The sequence below is a fragment of the Dermacentor variabilis genome, chromosome 11 (assembly GCF_050947875.1).
Source record: "Dermacentor variabilis isolate Ectoservices chromosome 11, ASM5094787v1, whole genome shotgun sequence".
Taxonomy (NCBI): domain Eukaryota; kingdom Metazoa; phylum Arthropoda; class Arachnida; order Ixodida; family Ixodidae; genus Dermacentor; species Dermacentor variabilis.
The window spans coordinates 61,259,936-61,285,480 of NC_134578.1; the positions used below are offsets into that span (position 1 = coordinate 61,259,936).

The window sequence follows — 25,545 nt, forward strand, 5'->3', positions numbered from 1 at the left end:
TCTTTATATCTTTCACTTAGATAGAGAAAGAGTGCCTTCCTGCCAGCTCCGTTTGGTGATAGTCCAGCGAGCTTTTTTGGTTTGTATTCTTTGTGATTGTCCCATGACTGCTAACGCATTTTAAATAACGCCTCATCAACATCAATGTGCTAGATATACACACCGTTCAAAAAATAATCAACATTTCCACAGCGCTGGGCCCTCGGCAGCGTATGTTGCAGGGCTGGAAACCATAGGTGCGACTGATTTCCATGTATCGAGCGGATCACATCTCTGTTTTAGCAACCTGCTCTTATAAACGTTCGTTGAAGGAGAGATACTGCAAGTGCTAAACAGATAGCGAACGAGTAGATTCTTAGACTGGAGCCGACGTTCCCACAGGGAGATATCTGCTCCGGACTACGGTAATTTGGCGACAGCTCTCATTGCCTTCTTTTGAAGGATAAAGGGTCAATTCAAGTTCGTGTTACTCGTATGAGCCCATGCCAACAAACAGTAATGCAAATGTGATTCAATGAGAGTAAAGTTGCTTCGTTAGCTATAGAGGCAGGAGGCACTTCAACCTTTTAATTACTGCAATAGATCGGGCAATTTTTGAGCGGATTTTTCTAACGTGTTCTGTCCATGAAAGCTGTTCGTGGACAGTGACACCAAGGCATTTGGCCGATGACACACGTTCAATTACGTTGCCCGAAAATGTGATGCGAAGGTTATTGTTAACGTGTATATGTTTGTTCATAGGCATGAAGAACATATACTTTGTGTTCTTAACATTTAGTGGCAGCCTATTTGTACTGAACCATATCTTTTAGTTATCGCACTATTTCGGGCGTATTCAGAATGTTCCTTATATCGCTGATGCACAAAAGAAACAGTGTGGACACCAAGATTGGTCCCTGCTGTGCAACAACGTTAGTAGATTTGAAACGTGTAGAAAAGCCATTTTGTTGTGTGAATTGCAATGTGGAGGTTACGCAACTAGCGAATAGTTACAGTGGTGTTACTCTTAGACCACAACAAGGTAATTTCCGCAATAGTATCTCCTGCTTTATTGAGTCGAATGCCTTCTTGAAAACCTTGGATAATCTCGCCTTTGTGTAGCCGTAAATAAGATGTCATTCGGTGCTATGTTGACAGGGCAGCGAGAGACAGCAGAAAGTCCACTGTTACCCAGCCACTCATACCTCCTCTAAATTGTCCATCGCGGAGCTAACCAAAATGTATATTCTAAAACGTCGAAGCAGTCAGCAGGCAGCTAAAAGTTCTTTACTTTACCCTTATGGTGGGTCTATACCGTCGCCCAATAGCCATTCCTGTAGACTAAGAAAACATACACTCGTCAGACACGCACAAAGAGTTAAGGTTTTATATTATTGTCTACAATATGACAAAGCATAAAAAAAGACAATTTTTAAACGCTTTGCGCCGAAAAAGTTTATGGCGCGCTGTGTATTCCCGGTAGAAGAGGAATCCTTCAGTTACCTGCAGCCGGCATTTAGCAGAGAGGGCACTGTGTTCCTGAGACGGAGAGATACATCTAGTTTAAAATGCTCATTATGCAATGGGTTCTTATGTCTGAAGAGTGCAAACAAGGTTTTGCTTCTGGTTGTCAGTGAACCTCTCAAAAAGAGTGCTCTGGTGGCTGTCATCAGCAATTACAAAAGACGAGCCTTCGACCAGACAGTTACCTTTGAGAGGTAGCTACGCAGCATTTTTTAATCTGCTACATCTCGCGTAATTCCTTAGAGAAACGTATTTATATTTGATGCAATATGTATTCGAGTAGAAGGGCCGATGGATTGTCGTATAGAGAACAAATTTGTAGCAAAAACATTACTATTCCAAATGTTTATTATATTTTCAGCTAAAAAGGCAAAAGTAGAGGCACGCAATAGTTACACATTGTACAACCTTACTCATCGAATATATTCAGCAGAATATGCAACATACTAGTCTATGAGGTACTTACTGTTGGTACAGACCACGTATTCAGCACTTGTGAGATTCTACATTCGTGTATGATATAGGTAGCTTCGCAGCAAATGCCTAAACTATCAGAAACAGTGCAAAGTGCTGAAATTAAGGTGCATATTGGAAAAGAAATAAAGTATATCTGACCAAAATAATCCAAATGCCACAGCTTATGGCAGCTGCAGTTTGCGGCCGAATTCACAAAGCTTTGTATAACTATGTTCCCTTCGTCATTGGCCAGCAGGTTCCCCTAACGATATGTCCAGCATTAGCAATGTCTGGAATTAGCTCTCACGAACAAACCTGCGATAAGATATTTTGTGTCACTTGGCCCCAGTTGTGCCAGCAAGATGCCCCGATTTTCTCGCTCGCCCGAGTTTGCGAGATGGCAGTAAGTGAATGCAGCAGGTAAATAGATATCGAAATAAAGCCCCGTATGCCAACACGACTGCCCCCTGCGCACGTCGCTACCTCGTTTCACAAAAAGACCAGCGTTAGACGCCCGTACAGCTTACCATTATTGTTGCATTACTGCAATGTCGCAATACCGGGACGGTCCCGCTATCTGTCTACACACTCGGCGCGAACCTCTTGCCACGTCTTGCCACGTCTTTCCGGGGCGAGTCACGGGTGCGTATCTTTCTTTCGGACATTATCCAACATCGAACGCGAACAGTGTGGATTTGGCGCATTTTCACGGCAACCCTTTCCTTTTTCTCGAAGGCTCTAAAACGTAATATTTTTTTCCATAACTTCCACAGGTAATGCACTGGGTGGAAGGAACCACTAATGAAGGAAGGCTCCCGCAGTTTGACACACAGACTGCTTCTTTTTTCCGGCGGCCATAAGGTAACGTCAACGCGATGGCAACCGAAGAGTGAATGTGTACAGACCGATCAGAATGGAGGATTGTTAAGTGTGGAATTTTATGCCTTGATATTAGCGGCTCAGTCATCTGAGAGCATCGCTAGAAGTCACAGACATCCAAAACTTTTGCCACACTCGGGCCTTCCTGCATGGCCAACAGAGGTACCTAGAAAACTTCCTATGTGGAGCCCGCGGCGCAGAATTATTCTTACCGCGTAGGTAGTGCTGTCGCTCAGCATGACCATAAATGTTAATGTATAATTTCTATATAGTTCTCGATAATTTAAAAAAATTACAGGGTCTCTTAAAATCTCCCTTAAGAGATGAACGGCGAAAGCCTACTCTTTCTCCTCTTATCATGCGCCTCTTTCGCCTTTGCCTGTTCTCTTTCTCTTCATTTCTTTAGTCATTAATGCTGACTACTAGGCATTTTTAGTCATTTGTAATGAATTGTGGTTATTACAAGCCATCGTTAGACATGTTGGTCATATCATAGTCATTAGTTGTTATTACAAATCATACAAGTCATTATTGGTCACTACTGGTCATTACTAAGCATTTTACTCATTTCTAATAATTGCAGGCTTTACAAGTTGTCGTTAGACATATTGGTGACTTCGTACCCATTACCTGTCCCTACAAGTCATTTCAGTCATTATTAATTACTGCTAACTACTAAGCATTCTAGTCATTTTATTCAATTGTGGTAATTAATGCCGTCTTTAGACATGCTGGTCATATCATAGTCATCACCATTCATTACAAGTCATTTCAGTCATTATTAACCACTACTGGTCAATACTAATCATTTTAGTCATTTCCAATGAATTGTAGTCGTTACAAGTTGTCGTCAGACATATTGGTCATTTAGTAGTCGTTAGTAGTAATTACAACTCATTAGTAGTCATTTAGTTATTACTACTCATTAATATGCATTGATAGTCATTTCTAATCAATTGTGGTCTTTACAAGCAGTCGTTAGACATATTGGTCATTTCGGAGTCATTAGTAGTGAATGCAAGTTATTAGTAGTCCTTATTAGTCATTGCTGGGCGTTATTAACCTCTACCAATTTCTACTATAAAGATATCATTCACTAACTGCCAGTATCAATCGATTGTCAGTCTTTAATCTGTCTTTAATCTCTCTTCATATGATGCGATGACGCTTCGGCGGACATTCCGGCGGACAGGTGTGCCTACACAAACTTCACCATAAGCCTAGAAAGGCTTTTGCCTTAATAAAGAGCTCAACGTCCGCTCGAGGCGCTACTGCAGTGCTACGACAAGATCTGCATATTTGCGTCGGCGGCATTACTCTGCCAAATTAAGTACGATGATACATCCCTCTGCGATTACTCCATCGAAAAAAGAAAGGGACTGCGGTGCGTTGAATTGTGATTGTAGCAGAGGAACAGTCAAATCTTCCATTTTCTACGTGGCATGATTTTCCTGACCCAGTTTAGAAATTAGTTCAATTTGTAGAGCATGGTACGCGTAAGGCGAAGACGTGGTGTCATTCCCCACATAGGGCAAGTTGTTTGTTCATCGACGTTCATTTCCATTAATATATAATTTCCCTAATTCAATTAGAAAGTACAAGTTACTTCCCCCATGTTGTCCTTGGTGACACTGTTTGTCGGCTTCTTATGATACTTAGAAATTCGAAATAGCATAAAAAGTTAAAGAACGCTAGAAAAAAAAACTAAATTCAGCTGATCATGTGCCATGTAGTTCTGAACGTGGCAACACTAATGAGCCATCTTGAAATCAGCATATGCCATTGCGAAGGTTCATTGCCTGCGGCTGAGTGGTCATGTGAATTGAATTGAAATGAATAAGAGCCTATTTGCAACAATATGCGAGACATTAGGGTTTCTTTTCCCTCATATGGCGGACACATTGTGCTTGTTGAGAAATTTGAAACTACTTCTGCTGCCCAACAATTCTTGTGCGCCTCAGAAAGCCTATGCGGTAACAATACATATGGAGGCTGCACTAGAGAAACGCTTTGCAAGACTGCGACTCAGTATTCTAAAACATGTATTGCTGGCACGAAGAAGCGTTTTCGTGGTAGATTTAACCCTTTAGTTCAGACAAGAAATCTGAAAACGCTCTTCTCAAATTGACATTTTGATTGCACATCTGAATAGATTATTTTTAAATTTGATGTTCATATAGCATGGTTGTAGTAAATTCAAAACTTGCGTTTGAAAATACGAAAGGCTAACAACCAAGGCCGTTGATTAGAAATTCGAGAGTTAATAGGAGTTCAGTTCCGTCTCAACTTCTTGATGCTAAAGGTAAATTTTAGAGCAAACATTTGTTGTAAAAGCCTTACAAATGAAAAACGTCAAAGATCATGAAGAGTGGTTGTGAAAGATTGCAATGCTTCTTTGACGTAATGTGTTTCAGAACACAGTGCAAAGCGAAGTCCTATAACACACACTCTAAGCACCAGCAGCGTGTTTCCTTGCGGACTGTATTGCCAGTGAGTCTTCGACCTTTTCAAACAGAAAACGCACTGGCGTGTTGGTCGTTCTTTAAGTGGAGCGCTCATCTCGGAGACTGCTGTAATTTTCTTCGAATCTTGACGAATCAATCTAATGAAAGCCGGGCAACACGTGAGCTACAGCTGCCCTTTTTTTTAAATCTTTGCCAAACTACCAAGGGTCTCTAGGCTATTTAGCAGCCAAATAGGGAAATCCTGATTATGTCGAACGGATTGGACGATAGCGGCCCCTTACTAGTAGATAGAAGGAGCGGCCAAAGATGTGGATGAGAGAGACTCCTCCTTGGCACGTTTTGAAAAAATGATAGCAATGCGACCAGAAATCCCCCGGCACTTAAAGCGTTTAAAACTTCATCGCTCATCAAATTAGACATGCGCGTTTTGACAGGGTCAGTATTATCCTTGAGCTTGACAGGCTAGCTTCTCAGCGTTTTTTGAGTCGGCTATCTTACCACACATTTGTAGTTGGGTAAAGGACAAGAGATGTATAATTCGGAAATACGTTTTGATCAGTTATCTGAACTGTGAAGTAGATGTATTGTTTTTGTAAGTAATAACGAGCAGCACCCTTGCTTTGAAAAGCCGCATTCATGTGATGATATATTCGTCGGTCATGCTTTTCTATGCCGAATATCAGCGCCTGCCACCAGCGCAACGATTGATCATTATTACTGCAATAAATTGAGGTAGAAAACACTATATTTAATAAGTCCATCACACTAGAATGAAATGTGTTGAAGTGAGGCATCTGTTTATTTATTACCCTGAAGTACAGCAATCAGTCTTGAATCCCCTAGCTTGATGTCGGTTATGAATATTAGGTTAATCGATTACGCAACGATATCAATATGGCAAGGCACCTGAGGTAACGTATGGATAGGAGACCGCCGTACATGTAGTGTATATTAGTACAAACGCATGAGGCATGTAAATTCTGAGTTTGACATATAATAAATGCAGGAGACTCCTCAGGCAGTGTCTATAAGAAAAGATTCAAATGTAAATATGGCTTTGCTCGGCGGTTGTATAATGGAGGAGCATAGCACCGGTTCTCCAGATTTCTGTCAAAGACAGATTCTCAAGAAATAAAAAAATGAGCAGCACTACTCACCTATTAGATAGAACCAGAAGGTTACCTCGAGAATCACGGACAGTCTGATTGTATACAATGGGGTCATTTCACTGGATATGTGGCGCTGTTAACCATGCCTAGTAGCCACGAGGAAAACACAGCGCGCGTAGCCCCAAACAACGCAGTCCAATTTTCTTCTGCTTTCAGTTGTCGTAGATGCGTTCAGTTTTATGGCGGCGTAATATCCGCCGTGCGGTGTGTTGGCAGAAGGTGGTTTCTTTGTGCTTGCCGCGGTTTGCTGCAGGAGCTTTTCTTCTCATGCCTCTCTTTGTTATTTTGGTTCCACTGCTTGCTTTTTGCAACTGCTTTTCTTCCATTGCTGCCCGGGAGTATTGTCCAAGTAGGCGAACTGCATACCAACTGGCCGATTACATTTATCCATGTAATCGACCAATCGGCAGCAGCTGCGGAGTTAACAGGTATTGCCAAACAACGTTTGTCACAAAACTGGCGAAGTAAGAGCTGCTGGCTCAGGTTATCCTTGCTCACTAAACACGCGCATAGATATATATGTATAAGTATGTTCAAAATATATACATATGTGCGTGTGTGTGTATGTTGCACATAAATTATGAATTTACATACCCTTGTACAATGTAAGGCAACAGAAATACCCAAAATATCAAAAACATTTAGCGCCGTCACAATATTATGCATCACGTCAATCACAAGACGCAGAAATGCCTTCCACTGTCCCACATTCAATTTCATTCAAGGATACAGCGGTCACACAAAAGAGAGCGCCTTTTCGTTTCAGGATGAAAAATTTGTAGGTTTTCTGCGTGGACGTGACTACGGATGTAAATCCGAATAGTGACGTTTTGCAACCCATATTAGCCTCAGAAGCCCCGCCTTCAACGTAAGGCGAGCTAAATGGGAGATACCAATATAAAGAACACAACTAATCAATGCAACCTTGCAGAATCCCAATCCACGTGCAGTGAACGAGTTAATGTGAAGCTCTCGAACGACCTTATCAATGTGGTCGCACCTTCCCGAAAATACTTTGACTGAATGACGCAGTTGTGGTGCCCCTGACAAGTCTTCCGTAGTGCTAGGTAGAAAACTGCGCCGGTGCGCTTGCTATTCTGAACAAGATGAATGTAGATTCCTTCGCCATATATAGCGGACGTGTGTAAGCCAATTTGATGCAACATACGACTCCTCTGTTAGGGTTGCGTGTACGCTTTTCCGAATTATGACCTCACGACGCACGGGAAGTGCAGCAGTTCCTCGCTTAACACGAAGGCGGGGGGGAGGGGGCACACGATTATCCCTATGTGCTCCGCGCGTGCTTCTCTGCATCACACTACCAAAAATATTGTTTCCGGATTTCGAAGAAAATTGAATTTACACTCGCCCGCCTTTACAACGTCTCATATGAAAATTTTCGTACGCTCTTTTAGAAGGAAACGAAATTTAAATGATGCAGCTGCTAGGAATAGATTTATCATGATCGCTTCCATTGCTGTTTATTCTGCTATATGTAGTCATTCAATTGATCCAGTACCTCTCAACTTCCGAAAGTACGTCCTTCATGCAAATGATGAGCTTGATGCAAACAATGTCAGCAAAATAATGTTCGGATTTGAGGCGGCATGCTTATTCAGCCTGGAATTTTCAAGGGTTCCGGAACCTCAAACAAAAACTTAGCGGCCCTCGGGATCCACACCTTCGCTGAGCTGTCGGACGCGGATATGCCTTCGCAAAAAGCCAGATTACAGAACACGGCGGCGGGCAGAGCCATCCTCCACCGGACTGCAGCGACAATGGAGCTCCGTGCCTTCAACGGGCAACGATCACTCCCGCCTGAGGTCAGAGCCAAATCAAAGTGAACCCGATACCGAAGCACATGAGTCATGAACTCCATGAAAGACGACGCAAGGCTCGCGTCGACAGACAGCGCCGACAATTCAAGGGTGACCCGTACGTAACGTACGTGGACGTGGCGGCGTACCCTGCAGGGGGCCTCTTCGCGGTAGCCGCCGTGAACGGGAGAGAAAACTCCTTGACCCTGCCAGCCTCCGTCAGGTCAGAGACCCCAGCTACGGCTGAGACCATAGTAGCGGCACTGCTAATAAAGCAACGAGACAGGGTAGGCAGGGAAGTTCATGTCGTTACCGACTCGCAACAGGCTTGCCGTAACTTTACCAACGAACGAAAACCGCTGCTGGCGGCTCAGATTGTAAGCCCGAGGCGGCAAGAATCACATCAAATCACGTGGACGCCGGGCCACGCGGATCTGGAGGGGAAGGAAAGGGTGAACGCTCTAGCTCGAGCGCTAATCAACCGAGCGGGGCAAGAGCAATAGTCTCATCAATCCCCACCCTTTACTTTAGTGCCCTTGCCATCCAACTACTGCGACCGACTTGAGATCCAGCGACTCAACCGCAGGATTTATCCTACCCCTAACAGAAAACTCAGCACTGAAGAAGCAGTAGCTCTCAGAGTTATTGAGGCCAACACATTTTCAAACCCACACAGATACAGTAAAATGTTCCCACATACATATCGCGGCATCTGCCTCTAGTGCGGCGACACACGCCCTACAGTCTTTCACATCTCGTGGGGGTGCGGGGGCAAACATCAACACTTAGAAACCCCTAGAACGTCATTTGAGCGGTGGGAGGTACAGCTGACCGGTGATACCCTGGCGGAACAAGAAGCGCTCGTCCAGCAAGTACGTCGAGCAGCCATGGCCAGTGGAGTCCTGGAATGACGACACCACCCACTCAACCTCAAGAGAAGGACTTCGTTGGTACAAATAAATGTTTCCTCTCTCTCTCTTTCTCTCAAGGATTATTGTGATAGGAAGTACATGGACACTCCAGGCGCATTTCTGCCGTCGCCGTCACCGTGATGTTTCATAGAAAGCCCAAGGACGATAACATCATCGCCGCGCGCCTAATGCTGTATGTACGAGTGAAAACGTGTGTAAGGATTTAAAGATCGCGGCTCAACCTCGCGCGCGCATGGTAAGAAAACGGAGTGGAAGCGCGCCGTCTATCGTCCCGCGTAAGGCGCAGGGGGCTTTTGTCTCCCGCGTAAGGCGCAGGCGGCTGCTTTTATGCTGTGTGGCGCGGCCGCATGGGCCCTATTCTGGAAGCGATCTGCGACGGGAACAGAATCTAGGTTTGACGATGACTGATAGATTCGTGCGCCTTGTGTTCTCGCCGCATAGTTTGCGCTGAAGTGAGAGGGAGCACAACGGTCAGCGCGAAGAAGCAACACGAATTCGCTCACCACTGCTGCCGTGCTACCTCCCTGAGCGTTTTGACAGCGAGTTTCAGCGGTCATCGAGTGAGATGTCTTCATGTTTGCTTGTGCGCACGTGACACCGAGTTTGTTAATTTAGTTAGTGAGCGAATGTTTAGAAATTTATAGGGCCGATACAACTACTATGCTTACTTTTTTGGCGGTCTACTAATTGGATATCACAATCGACACTTCGCCTTTTGGGTGAAACTGCTACTTTATTCAGTACGTGCTTTTTACACAGTACGTGCTCCATCAAAGTAAAGTTTTAAACCGGTGTAGTGAATCTTTGGTCCAAAATACCTTTTTGAAAATTGTGGTAAATATAGAAAACAATTAGCTTTAAACATTTGACCACACTACATATGTTTCATTATGTATATTTTGCTCACGCTTATTCTAAAGCTTAAAGAAACAAATTTAGTTTGATTTGGAAAGAAGAGGGCTAGTCAACTATGCCCTAGCTTTTTCTCTTCACCTCCATCATCAACCCTCATGACAAGCAAACTTAGTATTAATATTATTATTTAACCCCTGACACGTAACTACTGCCGGATGCAATATGTAACTACTGCCCCGACATCAAACCTGTCTTTGAACGCCTGAATTGCTTGATTTGATTAAATAAAGTTGGATGGTTTAAAATGTAGCGCTTTCAGTGTTAGAATTTAGGTGTTTCTGTTTATGTATTAGGGTGTCACTGGACGGCATGGAAATTATCTGTTAACATAGCAGAATAACTGTAGCGTGATACCAGCTGATGTGTTTCTAATGTTTAACGTCGGCGTTATATATGACGCCCCGAGAAAAATTTGCAAACTTTAGGAAGCGGTTATGAATGGTTACTGTACGGGAAATTCAGGGTTCTATATACAAGATATGTCACTCAAACGCTAGATGTACGCATCTACATCTGGTAAACCACATATTTAACTAAAATTTACACACAATCATGCTGCCTGAATTACAAGCATAACGTGAGCACTCTTCCTCCCAGGGTGCCTACATAACGTCGACAGCAAACACTTCAATTCGACCTGCCTAAGCTTAAATCTCGACAGGAATACTCCACTTCGCAACCGGCAAACAAGAGGAATACCTAAGAAAAGCTTGTCTTTAACAGCTATTCTTTCATAAGGGGGCCGAGGATGGATACTATGGGTGTGTCGCGCCTTCTACTAAACTATTTACGTGGCAGTGATTTAGTATACGTGCAGTAGCAGATTTATGAGCAGCGAAGGACACGATGTCGCACAGGTGTGAAATTAGTTAAGTAAAATAATGTAATAAGTGAGTAGCAAAAGGTGTGAGTTACGTTGAGTATGAAAATGAGTATGCCGACCAGCCAATGCGAATATCCCTTACAAAAATTGTTGAAAGGTGGTTGAAATGTCATTATTCAACATCCCCAAATGACATTTAAAGCACATTGGGAATTGTTGAAACATAAGTGAGGAAGTTGTTGACTAGTGTTGACAATTGGACCACGACATTTTGTGGAAACTTCATTGGGGCCTATTAGTCGGAAAGATCATTGGTGTATTGTCGAAACTATGATGTATTCCAATGTTAAAAACCCATTGAAGCATTGTTGAAGATGGGTTGAGTTTCAAAATTGAATTTTTATTGGCGTATTATTGAAATATGTTGTTTGTCAATATTGAAAGCTCATTGAAGCATTCTTGCAGATGTGTTGAGTCTTAACATTGAACGTCGATTGAAATATAGTTGAAGCGAACAAACAGTGACACCGAGGACATCATAGAGGAAGTTACTTGTGCTTAAATATGAAATAAAAAACAACATAAAATGGAAATGAAGTGGATGAAAAAAGAATTTGCCCAACCTTGGCATTACGTGTGCGATGTTCTATTAATTGAGCTACCGCGGCGCTGTTTACACACTCACTTTCTTAGTTTTTATGTTTCCTGGTATGTATGTATATACAGGGTGTCTCAGCTTACTTTAGGAAGAGTTTCAAAATATACAGATGCACTCTAAGACAACGCGACCAAATGCATATTTCTAACTTTTGTATGCAGTGTGTCGCGCAGTTGTTGTATTTTGCTCAATTAGATAATTAGCCAAGAATAATAAACCAACATCTGAAGCAACAATAGGAAAAAAATTACAATTGGAAAATTGTAGAGCAGTTTGCAAAACGTCCGAATAAACACTTTGTGTCATTCTATGCGTCAACTATTAGTGTTTTTTAGCTTACTGTGGATGGCGAGCGAAATACAAAAGAAAAAATACCACGTAAGGTTCCCACTTTCGAGTCGTGATTGCACTGCTCCCAAGCGGTCAGCCCACAAACGAACATAGCATTTAGCCAGTGTGAACACCCATCTGCTTATCACTATCATGGACCGCTGCGAGGGAAGCGCATCGGGGGCGTAAATAGCACAACCAACGCCTTTGTGAGTGCCCTGTCGCCTTTTAAGCGGCAGCGCACCCTGCTAGATGCTATGTTTGTTCGTACATGGACAGTTTGGGAGCGCGGCAATCACGGCGAGCGAGCGGGTATGTCACGAGATATTTTTTGTAGTTGGCAGGCATCTGCAGAAAGCTGAAAAGCACTAATGCTTAGTAGATAGAAAGAAATTGCCTAATCCGGCGTTTTACAAAGTGCTCGACAACTTTCCAATCGGAACTTTTTGCTTCACTTTGTTGCTTCAGAAGTTGGTTGATTAATCTTGACTAATTATCTAATTAGAAATAATATAGCGTGACACACTACATACAAAAGTGAGCAACACGCACTTGGTCCCGTCGTCTTAGATGGCTACGGTATATTTTTAAACTCTGCCTAAATTGAGCTGAAACACCCTGGATAAGAAAGAATGCATGTGAAAGAGAGAAAGTTGTTTTCCAATAAGTGCACCAACTTTTCAATTAAAACATTGCGGCAACGAAACATGCCTCTATCCTGATGTCACATCTGTCACTCGATGTCATTCACGCAGGGTGCTTTACTTACCATAACATGTCAATGAGCAAATTGTAGAGCGACGTCAAAATCTCCCGATGCAGCTTTGAGTGGCTCAATACATGCTACATAAAAGTGCTTTCCGAGCGTGAAAGAAGCCTGCGAAAACACGGAAAATGCCTTGAGCGGACAGTCGCACGGCAATTTTGCGTGCATTTGCGGGCTACTTTCGCGCTCGGAACAAATACTTTTATGTAGCACATGTTGAGCAACATAAAGCTGTATGGGGAGTATTTTATGTCACTCAACAATTTTGTCTTTGACGCTTTTCATCTAACTGTAATATTTGAGAAGTGGAATAATTATTTAGGAATAATTACCCATTAGGCGGAATGAACAAAAAATAATTTGAGTATCAACAAGTGACGGCAAAAAACATTACCTTGGTTTATCCAAGGTAAACATTACGTGGCAGTCGCATATCTTTAAACTCTAGCTAGATTTAGCTGGGACACCCGGAATAACAAAAAATGTGTGGGAATGGTAGAGAGGTGTTCAAGAAGTGCATAAACTTTTCAAATAAAACCTTGTGGCAGTCATTGAGGCCTCTATCATGGTCATATATATATATATAAATAAATATATGCAGGGTGCTTCACGTAATTTCTTATCAAGTCTTCTTATATGTAACCTTATCCGCTTTCAGAGACGAATTTGGCACAATAAATTGGAGTAACGTACGTTCAATCTTGCTCCTCCTCTGATCTCGCTGATGATGGTTTTATTGAAGCCCTATGTTTTGTGTATACAAATGTTTTACTTACAAAGCTTTTCAGAGACCTAGGCAGGCACGCAAACCTTGGATTTCTTCAGCAATATTTATTATGATAAAAGAAAAAAATTGGTTATATCGAGCGTTTCTGGTAAAGCGAAACCTGGATAAATTCCAAGCTTTCAAGGCACACAGAAACAAACGCACTAACATACAGAAACAAGCTAAACGTAATTATTATTCATGTTTTTTGATGGTGGCAATGATTGCGAGCAAATGTGGAACAAACTAAATTCTATCATATCTGCTAGACAAGTTACTAACCATATTTGTGAGCTCTGTATGAACAAAGAATTATATAAATGTGCAGTTCTAGCAAACAAGTTCAATGAGTATTTTACCTCATTGGTTGACAGCATTCCAAATTGTGGTTCATTAGATTATTTCTCTCTCCCACTGATTGAATCTTTGTTTGCGAATCCCACATACACGCAGGAAGTCATCCGTGTTTTTCGCAACTTCACAATGAGTAAAAGCGAGGAAATAGATGGCTTAAAATTAGAACCTATAATATTTATGTTGGATCTTACATGTGTCTGCTTAGTTCACATTTAAAATCTCGTGTTTACCACGGGAGCGTTTCCCCAGAGAAATAAAACCGCTAAGATAACTGTTATATATAAGGGCGGAGACAAGGACACTTCAGGTAATTACAGACAAATATCAATTTTGCCGGTTTTTTTTCTAGGGGGTGCGAAAAACTTATTTTCATTCGACTGTCTAAGTTTTTTAATAGACAAGGTTATTACATCGTAATAGTTCGGCTTTTAGTCAGGCCTGTCTACGGAAAGTGCCTTACTTTACCAAAAGGAATTGATTCTAAGGAATATGGAAGGAAAAGAACTTACTCTAGCAATATTCTTAGATTTGTGCAAGGCATTTGACAGGATAAATCATGCTATCATGTTAGAAAAACTCCAATGTTATGGGGTTCGTAGTGTCAATTTAACTTTAATCAAAAGCTATTTATCCAATCGGCAACAATACGTCTCAATCAACCGAGAGCTATCATCACCCATGAAAGTTAAAAATGGGGTACCTCAAGGGAGAATACTGGGACCCCTGTTATTTAATATTTTTATTAACGGTATTGTACAAATTGACAGCTCTGTAGAATATGTAATCTACGGTGATGATACTAGTCTATTTTTTCTCGTGAAATGGCTGATGACCTCACCGTTTCTTCAAATGAAGTGCTAAATCAAATATATGCTTGGACTATAGCAAATTCACTTCTCATTAACTACTCTAAAACCAAGGCTTTACTGTTCCGTGCGAAATCCAAATTATACGAAACGACTCTCAAGCTAACCCTTAATAATAACGAAATTGAATTTTCCCAAACTGTTAAAACTCTCGATGTTCTCTTCCATGAACATATGACATGTAATCACCATACGGAACACATAAGCCATAACTTTGCAGAGGTTTAGGTGTGTTGCGTCGGCGTCACAATATAGTACCTGTAAAACAAAAACTATTATTATATAATGCTATTTTTTCCTCACATTTACACTTCTGTCATCTGGTTTGGTCCACAGGCTCTAAAGCGTCATTAGTTAATCGGGTCGTGCTACAAAAAATGCCCTGAGGTGTATTGAAGGTGTATCTCATAACGCACACACTGCTTCATTATTTATAAAGTATAGAATTTTAAGAGTGAACAGTTATTACGAATACAAGCTCTTGTCAATTTTTAAGTCAGAAATATGCAGAGGAAGTGCCCTCTTACATACGCTGGCCGATTTGCAATCAAATCCGGCCAGTCGCCTCTCCCGACATACAGAGAATCGGTATGTACCGTGTCCTCATACTAATTACGCACTGCAAAGATTAAATTTCTGCCTTCCAAGTTTACTGAACAAAAGTAAATTAACAACTGAACGTTTACGTAATTTGTCCAATACTGATATACTACATAGAATGTCCTGAATATCCTATTCATGTAAAATTACCACTTTTGTGATAGTTTATTAATGTCATGTAATTATCTATGGTTTTGTTGTTTAATGTTTTTTATATATTTCAGAACATTATTTCGCCCTTTGCTCTGACGGGCCGCATGTGTGTTCCTTTTGTATTGTCGCTCTCCGCTGCTTGTAATTTTGTTGTTTTCCGGGATAAGGGGCCAGTCAAGCTGTTAAATGCAGCTTTTTCGCATCACACCTAACCACGTCCATGTGCACTTTTATGTATCTGCAATGTGGTTGAATAAATTCAAACTCAATTCAAATTAAAACTCTATTTGAGCCACAGACATACCTACTGGGTGTACAGGAGGCATCCAAACAGTAAACTGAAGGGGCCACTCTCCACCTTCCCACTTGGTAGATACGTCCATAGTTCAAGTAACGTGAATCACCCTGTATATATCTAATGCTGATTAAGTGATCAATAAATCAATATGTATGTGCAACAGACGCGCACATACACGTGTGCGCGGGTTTTTAACATATATTTTGAAACTCAATAGTGTTCAATACGACTGAGTGTTATTGAACAATGAGTTAGCAGCATTTAGTCAACGACTTTATGTTGTGAACACTCAACAATGGCTCAAAGATACTCAGTTTAATTAAAAAATGTTTGAACAGAATTTAGTCAATGTCTTTATTGTTTTGAACTCCTCAACATTGGCTCAATAATTGTCAATACTATTCAACTATATGAAACAGTTTTTAGTCAACGATGTTTGTTGTGACCTACCCAAAAATTTATTGTTGAATTATTGCTGTGTTCTTTCAATAATTCTTGAGGTATGGTTGAAAGGTCTTTGAGTCAACAATTCAACAACAATGTGCCAACAATATTTCAATAGTCACTTTTATAAGGGTCGAGGCACCATCAAGATGGGAGAATGTCGATGTATATCAGTAGGCGCGAGTAATAACGAGAGTAGTAACGAGAGTGTCAACTAGTCTTAGTGCACGTAAATTTGAGTGAGTATAAAAGGAGCAGTAATATTGTGGAGTAGCTTTGAGTAAACATACACTTATTCTAGCCGCGTATGGTGTTTGGTTCACACGCTAGAATAGTTATGAAGTGAAACAATGCCACTGTCGCCCTCATGCTCTCGATTTAGGTTTTCTAGTTGAATCTGCAAAAAATTATTCCAAGTCAACTAATAAAAGGATTTTTTGACTGTGATTATATCAGTTCACCACATTATTTCAAGAACTGTCTGCAAATAGCAAATAAAGCAACTTCGTAAGCGCTTGGCTTTCTCTCTACTTACGGAAGTGTGAACTTCCTGAAGGGCTAAGCTTCTAGTCTGTTTTTAAAGCGCCTGCTATGCAGCTGTAGCTAATTTATGTATTAGCATATATTTTTACAGCAAAACTGTTAGCCTATAGTTGAACGGGATTTCTCGCTTCAGCATGCGTGGCGCTCACACAAAAGTATGGTCCGATGCCGGAGAGATGTGCGCAGTGTGCTGATTCTCCAAGAGGCATCACATTACGCTATCAGGTGAGATCAGCACTTGACAGAGACGTCATTGCATGATGTAACGTTTCAATTGATGACGTAATAGGACCACGTGATCATGCCGTCATTTTTGTACATGCGAATTACAATCCGAAGCTATCACTTATCCCGCTTGTAAGTCGCACTTTACAAAATTTCTGACGCAGTTTACTTTCAAAAATTCAATTAGTCCATTAACGCGCCGTGTGGTCGGACCCACGCAAACAAGGATCAAGACTGCGCCAGGCTGCAAGAAGCATTACGCAGCACGGACCTGGTGGAGCAGCTCGAGCCGTCCAGCGAGCCCACGATGCGGGCAGGGAGTTACAACTCCCGGTTCCAACGTGGGAGTAGCCCGCTCTATGGGACCGAGCGTCCCGTAGCTCTCAGGACCTATTATTATAGTTATTCCATCCATCCATCCATCCATTAACGCGCTGGCGCTTGGCAGAGGGCCTTGGAGAACGAGGATTAGTGCTGCACTTCCGCACAAGGCCGGGAACGCGTGATGTACATGTGCACACAATGTTTCTGTCCTTGATTCGTGGGCGCTCTGCCCGTTGCATATGTCGTACAGCGTGTGCTGCGACCGTAATCGACATCATGGTATATACTGCCGAAAACCATGCCTGCATAGCAGCCGCGGCCACTCAGACAGATCTCAGAGAGCACATAAAAATGGGTTTTGTCTGAGTTTCTGCGAAACAGAAATATGATTTCTCGTATATTCGAATTACAATCCGAAACTATCATACCAGTAACTTGTGTGTAACTCGTACTTCATGACTTCTCTGACGCAGCCCACTTTGCAAAATGAAATTAGTTCAATAAGGCACTTGCGGTTGGCAGAGGCCCTAGACGAATGAACATGTATGCTGCACTTCCGCACACGTGCGTGAGTGCGTGACCTACTTCGCTTGTGGGAGGGTGTTGCTTGTCTAACGTCGGCAACAGCTTCCCTGTACATCCACTTTCGCAGGTTGGAATGAAGGTGGATTTTTAAATTATGCAGAGTCGTAAATTCTGGAAGTTATGCTGGCAAGAAATACGCATGTTGTAGTGATGCCATGACTGTTGCAATGAAATACACAACATAATAGCTCACTTATCGTGCAGGCAATTCTAATTCATTCTTTGTTCACGGTGACTCTATAACAGGGCGTAAAGAAAAACAATTCTAACAGTTAAATTGAATTACTGCTGCACAATGACACTATAGAAACCTTCTCGGTCTACTCATAAAGCTGCCAAAATAAATTTGATTTGGGATAATTTAACTTGGTTTATTTATCTCTACTGTACAGTTTTCAATAATCTTACAGCTTTCCCTAACAACTGTCATATTGTTTTTGTCCTGAAAAAATAAATTCCGCTAGAAGCCACGTAATGCTGAAAGTCGACGTCAATCTGTTTAGTATTGAAGCAATGCAGCGACATACTGTGTTGCCACTACCGAAATTCCTCATGTACGTGGCGTGTATGCTACCTTGCTTTGTTCTGTTCAAGGGTTCGTCCAGTACAACAACGTGACGCTTAAGCAGGCTGCGCCACCCAACTCTGGATGTTTGGCGCTTTTCAAGGAACTCTTGCACGTCAACGCTTCAGTGAGTTGCTACGTAATGAGCTGGGTATGCGCCACTTTTCTATGAATGGCTTGCCTAATGTGGTCACTGAGTATATGACACTGTGGGTGTGCGGAAACAGAGGGAGCAGTTCTCAGTGTTAGCAAGGCACTGGCGCCTCACGCTTATTTAGCGTCACTCTTATTCTCGTGTGCCACTTGTCGTCTCGGATGCCATGTGCGGACTTCTCGGCAGCGCTACTAGATGGCGTAACACGGCCATAAAGAAGCGCAAGCGACAATCGCAGTTGCCGCATGGCGCATTTTTCGGTGGTCGCGCGCGCCGGCACGCCAGGCATTTCGGAGAACACGCGCAGGATTCACGACAGTGGCACTAAATGTCACCGAGTGTTTTTTTAGAGAAACGCGAAAGAGGGCTCTCGCTGCAGTAGACGTCGCATACATAACACCTGCCGACCATGGCAATACGTTGTGTGGCTATATCGATGGACTGCTAAAAGCGTTGCCGTCCAATGTCATAGGAAGGTGGGTTCTGCCGAATTTGTTTGTAATTGGAAAGTAGCACATAAGAAGTGGCTCAACATGGTGGTCAAGGAGGTTTACTGAAGAGCGACACATGCTTAGTGACACTAGCTGGTGACGATGAGGTTCACTGAAGTACGGCACTTCCCTGTTGCATTTTATTTGTGAGCCACGTTAGCGTCAACTGCTTCTATTGGAGAGTGATGCATACCCAATGACATGTGCTCAGTCACGCAATTTAGTTTAATGGTTGCTTTCAATCATGGTTGCGTCAGTACAGCTGCCCGATACTCTACCAGTTCGACCACTGACGGTCCAGTGATTCAAGTTGACATGAAAGAGGTTAGCGGCGTATAGACGAAGAAACAGACATGTTTACCGCAAACAAGGTGAAGCTACCATGGAGTGCTAATCACATCAAACGCTTGTGCATATTACGATTAGTACTCTTATGATACTGTACCCACTTTCCGGTGTCTGAATATCTGTATATTTGTTGTCTATATTTCTAACCGTTTTACCGCCAACTCTGGTCACTCATACCCTATGGACCAGTGTGTCTGCCGTGCTAAGGGAAAGACGCTCGAAACCAACGTCTGGTCAAGTAGGTCATTGGCCTGTAATATTGAGTATATGCTTGCAATACATTTTTCGTTTTGCACGAAGTCCGTCACTTTGTATGTGCCACTACTTGTGTGGCGGTCTTTAGTGAACCTCTGTAGGAGGACTTGTTGGGCTAGTTCGTCGACCGTCAACATCGTGGAGGCTATGTGCCGGGCAAGATATATCGGCTTCTGCATGAGCAAAGGCTTCCGCCCACTGAAAGTGTCCACGTTCTTCGGCACTTTCACACCATCGTGGCAACTTGTCAAGCGGGGAAGTAAGGTTTGTCGTTCCGAACTGTGGCGCCAGTTTTATACTTTGAACATACACGAGACCCAGACTGGCTAGCCTCAAGAAATTAGGCTAAAGGGCTACAGACGATGAAACGACTGAGGCTGCTTGAAAAAGCCTCTTTGTTCAGGTACTGAGTTGGCTTAGGAAACCTCAAGAGAAGCACACCTGCATGTCTAGGCTACAAGTGGTAGGTGCTGCTTGCATCGTTGAATATTTTGTAAAAATACTTCGTAAAGTCTCAAAGTTGGGAGTGGAGCCTAAGATCCTAGCATGTTAAGTGGCAGCGATGAACAGGAAAGTGGCTGGAAAAGCGGATTCAGAACAACGTGAAAGTTATCTTCTTGAAGGTATGGACGACTTCCGAAAATGCGCCACAAAAGGCGGAGTAAGTGAAATGCGTACCTTGCACCGCTTACATGCTCACGTTAACCGCAATGACTTAAGTTTTTACATGCCGACAAAGAAGGCCATTTTGTGGTAATGCTGAAGCACGCCTTTAGTGTAAGAGCGTAAAAACCATTGAGAACTTTGCTCCCATAAAACTTTGTTTGTTGAAAGCTTAGGAGGTATTTTTGGGACTTTGTGAAGAGAATTATTAGGAGCAACTCCCAAAGAGCATTGATAAGAGCCCATATAGTTCTTGGAGTGTCCATAAGCAAGAAAATATTTGCGAGCGATTGTAAGTGAGCGCGGCACTTCGTTGCTTCAAATTAGTAAGTTTTTGTTAAAGGGCCTGAGAGAGCTTCACATTCATGATCATATTTTCGTAGTATCCTCTGATGACATCCATAAATTTTTCCAGCTAAACTAGAATGCAGGTTATGCATTCTGTGTTCATATTAAGGGCTTGTTCTATCCTGTACCTCACGACGTATTGTTCAGTGCTGTTAGGAAGTGTATTCAAGTGGATTTGGATGTTTTTATCAAAATACCACCGCTTTGTGTGTAGACAACTTTTCAGTAGCATAGTGCGTAGCACATTTACTTTGTTACATATTCCTGTTGGAAATAGATGAAGCTCTTGACAACAGCCTCCATGATTCACATGTATTGAACTATTTACATACGTTGACGACTTTGAAGTAGTGATGGAGCTAGGTAGTAATTTTAACTCTTTTCATATTAAAAGATTACAGAGTTTAAACTTCACGGAAAACGCCTGTCATTAACCTTTGAACTCCCCATAGACAATATCTTCCATTCCTGGGATTTAAGCATCACGTTATGAAAGGATCATGTTTGCTTGTGCTATTCACCGCGAGCAAAAAAGAACGAACTTCTGTCTTGCGACTCCGCAGATTCTGAGCTTGTCAAAAGTGCCATGGCTCCACTCAGCCTGGGGTCAGCATTGAAGGTATCCTGTGAACACAAAATACAGGAAAGTTATGGAAAGATGTTCAATAGGCTTTCGTTGACGGCTACTCTCGCTCGGCCTTAACATCAGTGACAGAATCCCTGCAACATAAGCTAAAGCTGGCATGCCAGTGAATAAGGCAACAGCCGGTGAGCGCAGTGGTGTAAGGCCGGAAATTGGGCCCTATGTGCATAAGATGTGCCACAATTTGAAAAAGAAGGGTTAATGGGTACGGAGTATCTATTTAATATCCCACAAATAACGCCGGAAGAAGTAAAGAAAGCCTTGGAAGCTACGCAAAAAGGGAAGGCAGCTGGGGAGGATCAAGTAACAGCAGATTTGTTGAAGGATGGTGGGCAGATTGTTCTAGAAAACTGGCCACCCTCTATACGCAGTGCCTCATCACCTCCAGCGTACCGGAATCTTGGAAGAACGCTAACATAATCCTAATCCATAAGAAAGGGAACGCCAAAGACTTGAAAAATTATAGACCGATCAGCTTACTGTCCGTTGCCTACAAAGCATTTACTAAGGTAATCGCAAATAGAAACAGCAACATCTTAGACTTCTGTCAACCAAAGGACCAGGCACGATTCCGTAAAGGCTACTGAACAATATACCATATTCACACTATCCCTCAGGTGATAGAGAAATGTGCAGAATATAACCAACCCTTATATATAACTTTCATTGATTACGAAAAAGCGTTTGATTCAATCGAAACCTCAGCAGTCATGGAGGCATAACGGAATCAGGGTGTAGACGAGCCGTATGTAAAAATACTGAAAGATATTTATAGCGGCTCCACAGCCACCGCAGTCCTCCATAAAGAAAGCAACAAAATCTCAATAAAGAAAGGTGTCAGGCAGGGAGATACGATCTCTCCAATGCTATTCACAGCGTGTGTACAGGATGTATTCAGAGACCTGGATTGGGAAGAATTGGAGATAAGAGTTAATGGAGAATACCTTAGTAACTTCCGATTCGCTGAGGATGTTGCCTTGCTTAGTAACTCAGGGGACCAATTGCAATGTATGCCCACTGACCTGGAGAGACAAAGCAGAAGGGTGGGTCTAAAAATTAATCTTCGGAAAACTAAAATAATGTTTAACAGCCTCGGAAGAGAACAGCAGTTTACGATAGGTAGCGGGGCACTGGAAGTGGTAAGGGAATACATCTATACTTAGGGCAGATAGTGACCGCAGAACCGGATCATGAGACGGAAATAATCAGAAGAATAAAAATGGGCTGGAGTGCGTTTGGCAGGCATTCTCAGATCATGAACAGCAGGTTGCCATTATCCCTCATGAGAATAGTGTATAACTGTGTCTTACCAGTACTCACGTTCGGGGCTGAAACCTGGAGGCTTACAAAAAGGGTTCTGCTAAAATGGAGGACGACGCAACTAGCTGTAGAAAGAATGATAAGAAGAGAGCAGATTGGCTGAAGTAACAAACGCGAGGTAATGACATCTTAGTTGAAATAACAAAAATGAAATGGGGAACTCGTGCAGGACATGTAATGAGGAGGGACGATAACTGATGGTCATTAAGGGTTGCGGAGTAGATTCCAAGGGAAGGAAGCGTAGCGGGGGGCGGCAGAAAGTTAGGGTGGGCGGATGAGATTAAGTAGTTTGCAGGGACAACATGGCCACAATTAGTACATGACCGGGGTAGTTCGAGAAGTATGGAAGAGAGGCATTTGCCCTGCAGGGGGCGTAACCAGGCTGATGATGATGATCTGTCGTGTTCTGCGCTCTAAACAGGCTGGCCCAACTGTGTCGCCGCTTAATGGGGATCTCTAAGATAGGCTAAGTAAAACACGTCGAATTTTATGTGCGTTGAACCACTAGGGTGGTTTATGAAATGTCCCTGTCTTGTGGAAAGTCCTATGTACGACAAACAGGCCGCTGCATCAATCAACGAATGAGGGAGCATTCTAAGAACCTGAAGAAGGACTTCACTGCGAATCTCTCAGCGCACTGTAAAGCCGGCCGTGTAAGCCGTGATTTCGCGATGTGAAGACTCTGGACAGAAGTACAGATAAAGCGGCACGTGAGCTATTATAAGCGTTTTACGTAAAAGAAAAAGAATAGTGCTTTCGTAAGCCAGTGTAAGCTGCAATACGATAGTGCACGAGCGCAGTCACATGGTTTTATTTCACATTTCGCGGGCTTTCTTTAAATGCCGAAAAAAATCGCCATGCAGCATGTAAGTTGCCACAGAAAATTGGACCGGTCGCTTCTGAACCCTCTCTACAACACAACGAAACGCACTTGTCCCTAAAGTGATTATTAAAATTCTTGGCTACTTATCCTTAGTTAATTAACAAATTAGGCGGAATATAGAAGATTACCTAAGGAGAGTCACATGACGGCACACCATACACCGTTGGTTTTATTCCGCAGCGGCTAAGGCACTTCTTTTAAATCCTTGGCACAAGTTACGTGACGTCTCCCGTGTCCTTTTGTAATTGTGCCTTCGCGTCACGTTATGTCGTTGAGTAAACCTCGCTCACCTCAACTTGGTTTACTCGGTATGTGAAATTATGTATGTGTGACGCATCAGTAAGCCTATTTGATGTCTGTCTGGATCACTTGGAATGAGCAACTCGGAATATGCCATTCCTTGAATAAATTGATGTGGGGCCATTTTTCAGTGAACGTCTTTGATGTCATCTTTGGTCACAGGTTATGCGCCACAGGGTACATGCCACTCCTCAATGAACCTCTGGCTCCAACTAGTGTCAATAGTTAAGTGTTTCAGGATGCGGGCTGCTTTTCAATGACAAAGAATTATTGAAATTTCTTAGGTACCAGATGAAGTCCAACCCACGTCATATATAATCATACGATCTGGCATGAATGTATATTCACCGACGCGCAAGCACGGACATTACCATGGTGGTGCTAGAGGGCGCGAAGTGTGCGTACTAAAGCGCTATAGAGAGGAGTTTGGCGGCATAGACTCCTCATACATGTGCCCTTTAGCAGTGAGAATATGGCGAATCGAGACATTGCTGCAACGCTGATCATAATAACGTCTACACTGATCAAAGGATGAGCTCCGTGGATGTTTTGTTATTAGCACTGGTAATCTGCTTGTATTGAAGACTTCGCAGTGATTGAGGAAGCATTTCATTCGCTGTAATACAAAGTGCGCATGGCAACTGACATTTGTGGTGCCAATAAAAACAATTTTGAGGAACGTGAAAAATATTTGTCTCGGACAGATATCACCTCCAGCACGGTGTGAATTAGCAAAGTGGAATAATGAACGTATGATTATTCGCGCTCCATATAAAAGAATAGAGTGTTCGAGACTCACGTTAGGGTTGGCAAGGCGTTGACGAGACTGTATGTGAACAACTAAAGACGTGGCCTGGCAGGCGTCCATATCTGGCACAGCAGCAGTGCATCTCTTCTTGGTGGGTATTGAATTTGAGCATATGAACTTAGACTAGGCCTAGGTGGGCAACCCAACCATTCGGTGCCTGTACAGCTTGAGAGCTATGTAAGCGCTACCTTTTCAGACAATGCCACTGTCTTTTTGTTCTACACGTGAGTTGCAAGAGCACTTTTATTTTCCTTTCGTCTACTCTTTCTACTTTTGCATATTCAAACGATTCTTGCATATACTTGGCATTATTCTGCGCTGCGCACATGTTGTCTAAAGAGCAAATTACTTGGTCTGGTATTGTAGTATAAATAAAATAGAGGAACTCGGCTGAAAAGTATCGTAAGAGACATACTGGACTGACCATACTAATTGTATAACAGCAAGCAGAAAACTTACGCATGTACAGTTCCAGAGGGTAAAATATTAGCACAGGTGACTGGTGGCGGGCGCGGTAATATTGTGACACGCAGCACTGTTTTTACAGGGCACCCCGATAGCGAGAGTACCAGGCATGTTCATTGTTCATTTTGCAAAGTAGGGGTGTGCGGTAGAAAGCGACCCATCGTAAAGCTAGCATTTAGAGAGCTATCATGCGCCTCACTTTTGGGCAAATCTATGCACCAAGGTGACTGCGATAAAGAAACTACGTCGGTTAGTAACGCCCGCACATAAAAAGCTTTGCCTCTATTCCACCCTGTGAAAAATGTACAGCGAGGCTGTTGCCGACGTCATACAAGCACAACCGACGTTAAAAAGGCACCACCACCACAGCCACTTTATCGCGCACGCAAGCTCCTGTGCGTAAGTGCAGCATACATCGTCATTCCTGT

At 42.7% G+C, this 25,545-nt stretch overlaps 1 protein-coding gene across 5 annotated transcripts in view; it reads right to left on the minus strand.

Annotated features, from left to right (window-relative positions):
• Positions 1-25,132, minus strand: part of LOC142564818 (uncharacterized) — a 48,193-nt gene extending 23,061 nt beyond the window's left edge. Inside the window, exons 1-2 of one of the 5 annotated variants that reach the window (XM_075675986.1) lie at positions 24,644-24,850; positions 17,875-17,932 (exon numbers count right to left, since the gene is read on the minus strand). In XM_075675986.1, the coding sequence (XP_075532101.1) occupies positions 17,875-17,932; positions 24,644-24,712 (127 nt within the window). In that variant the 5' untranslated portion in view covers positions 24,713-24,850. Of the gene's footprint in view, positions 1-6,460; positions 6,729-17,874; positions 17,998-24,643; positions 24,851-25,111 lie in introns of those variants that run through there. The other 4 variants (XM_075675988.1, XR_012824684.1, XM_075675989.1 and 1 more) reach the window with 4 other exon arrangements.
• Between the last annotated feature and the right edge of the window lie 413 nt (positions 25,133-25,545).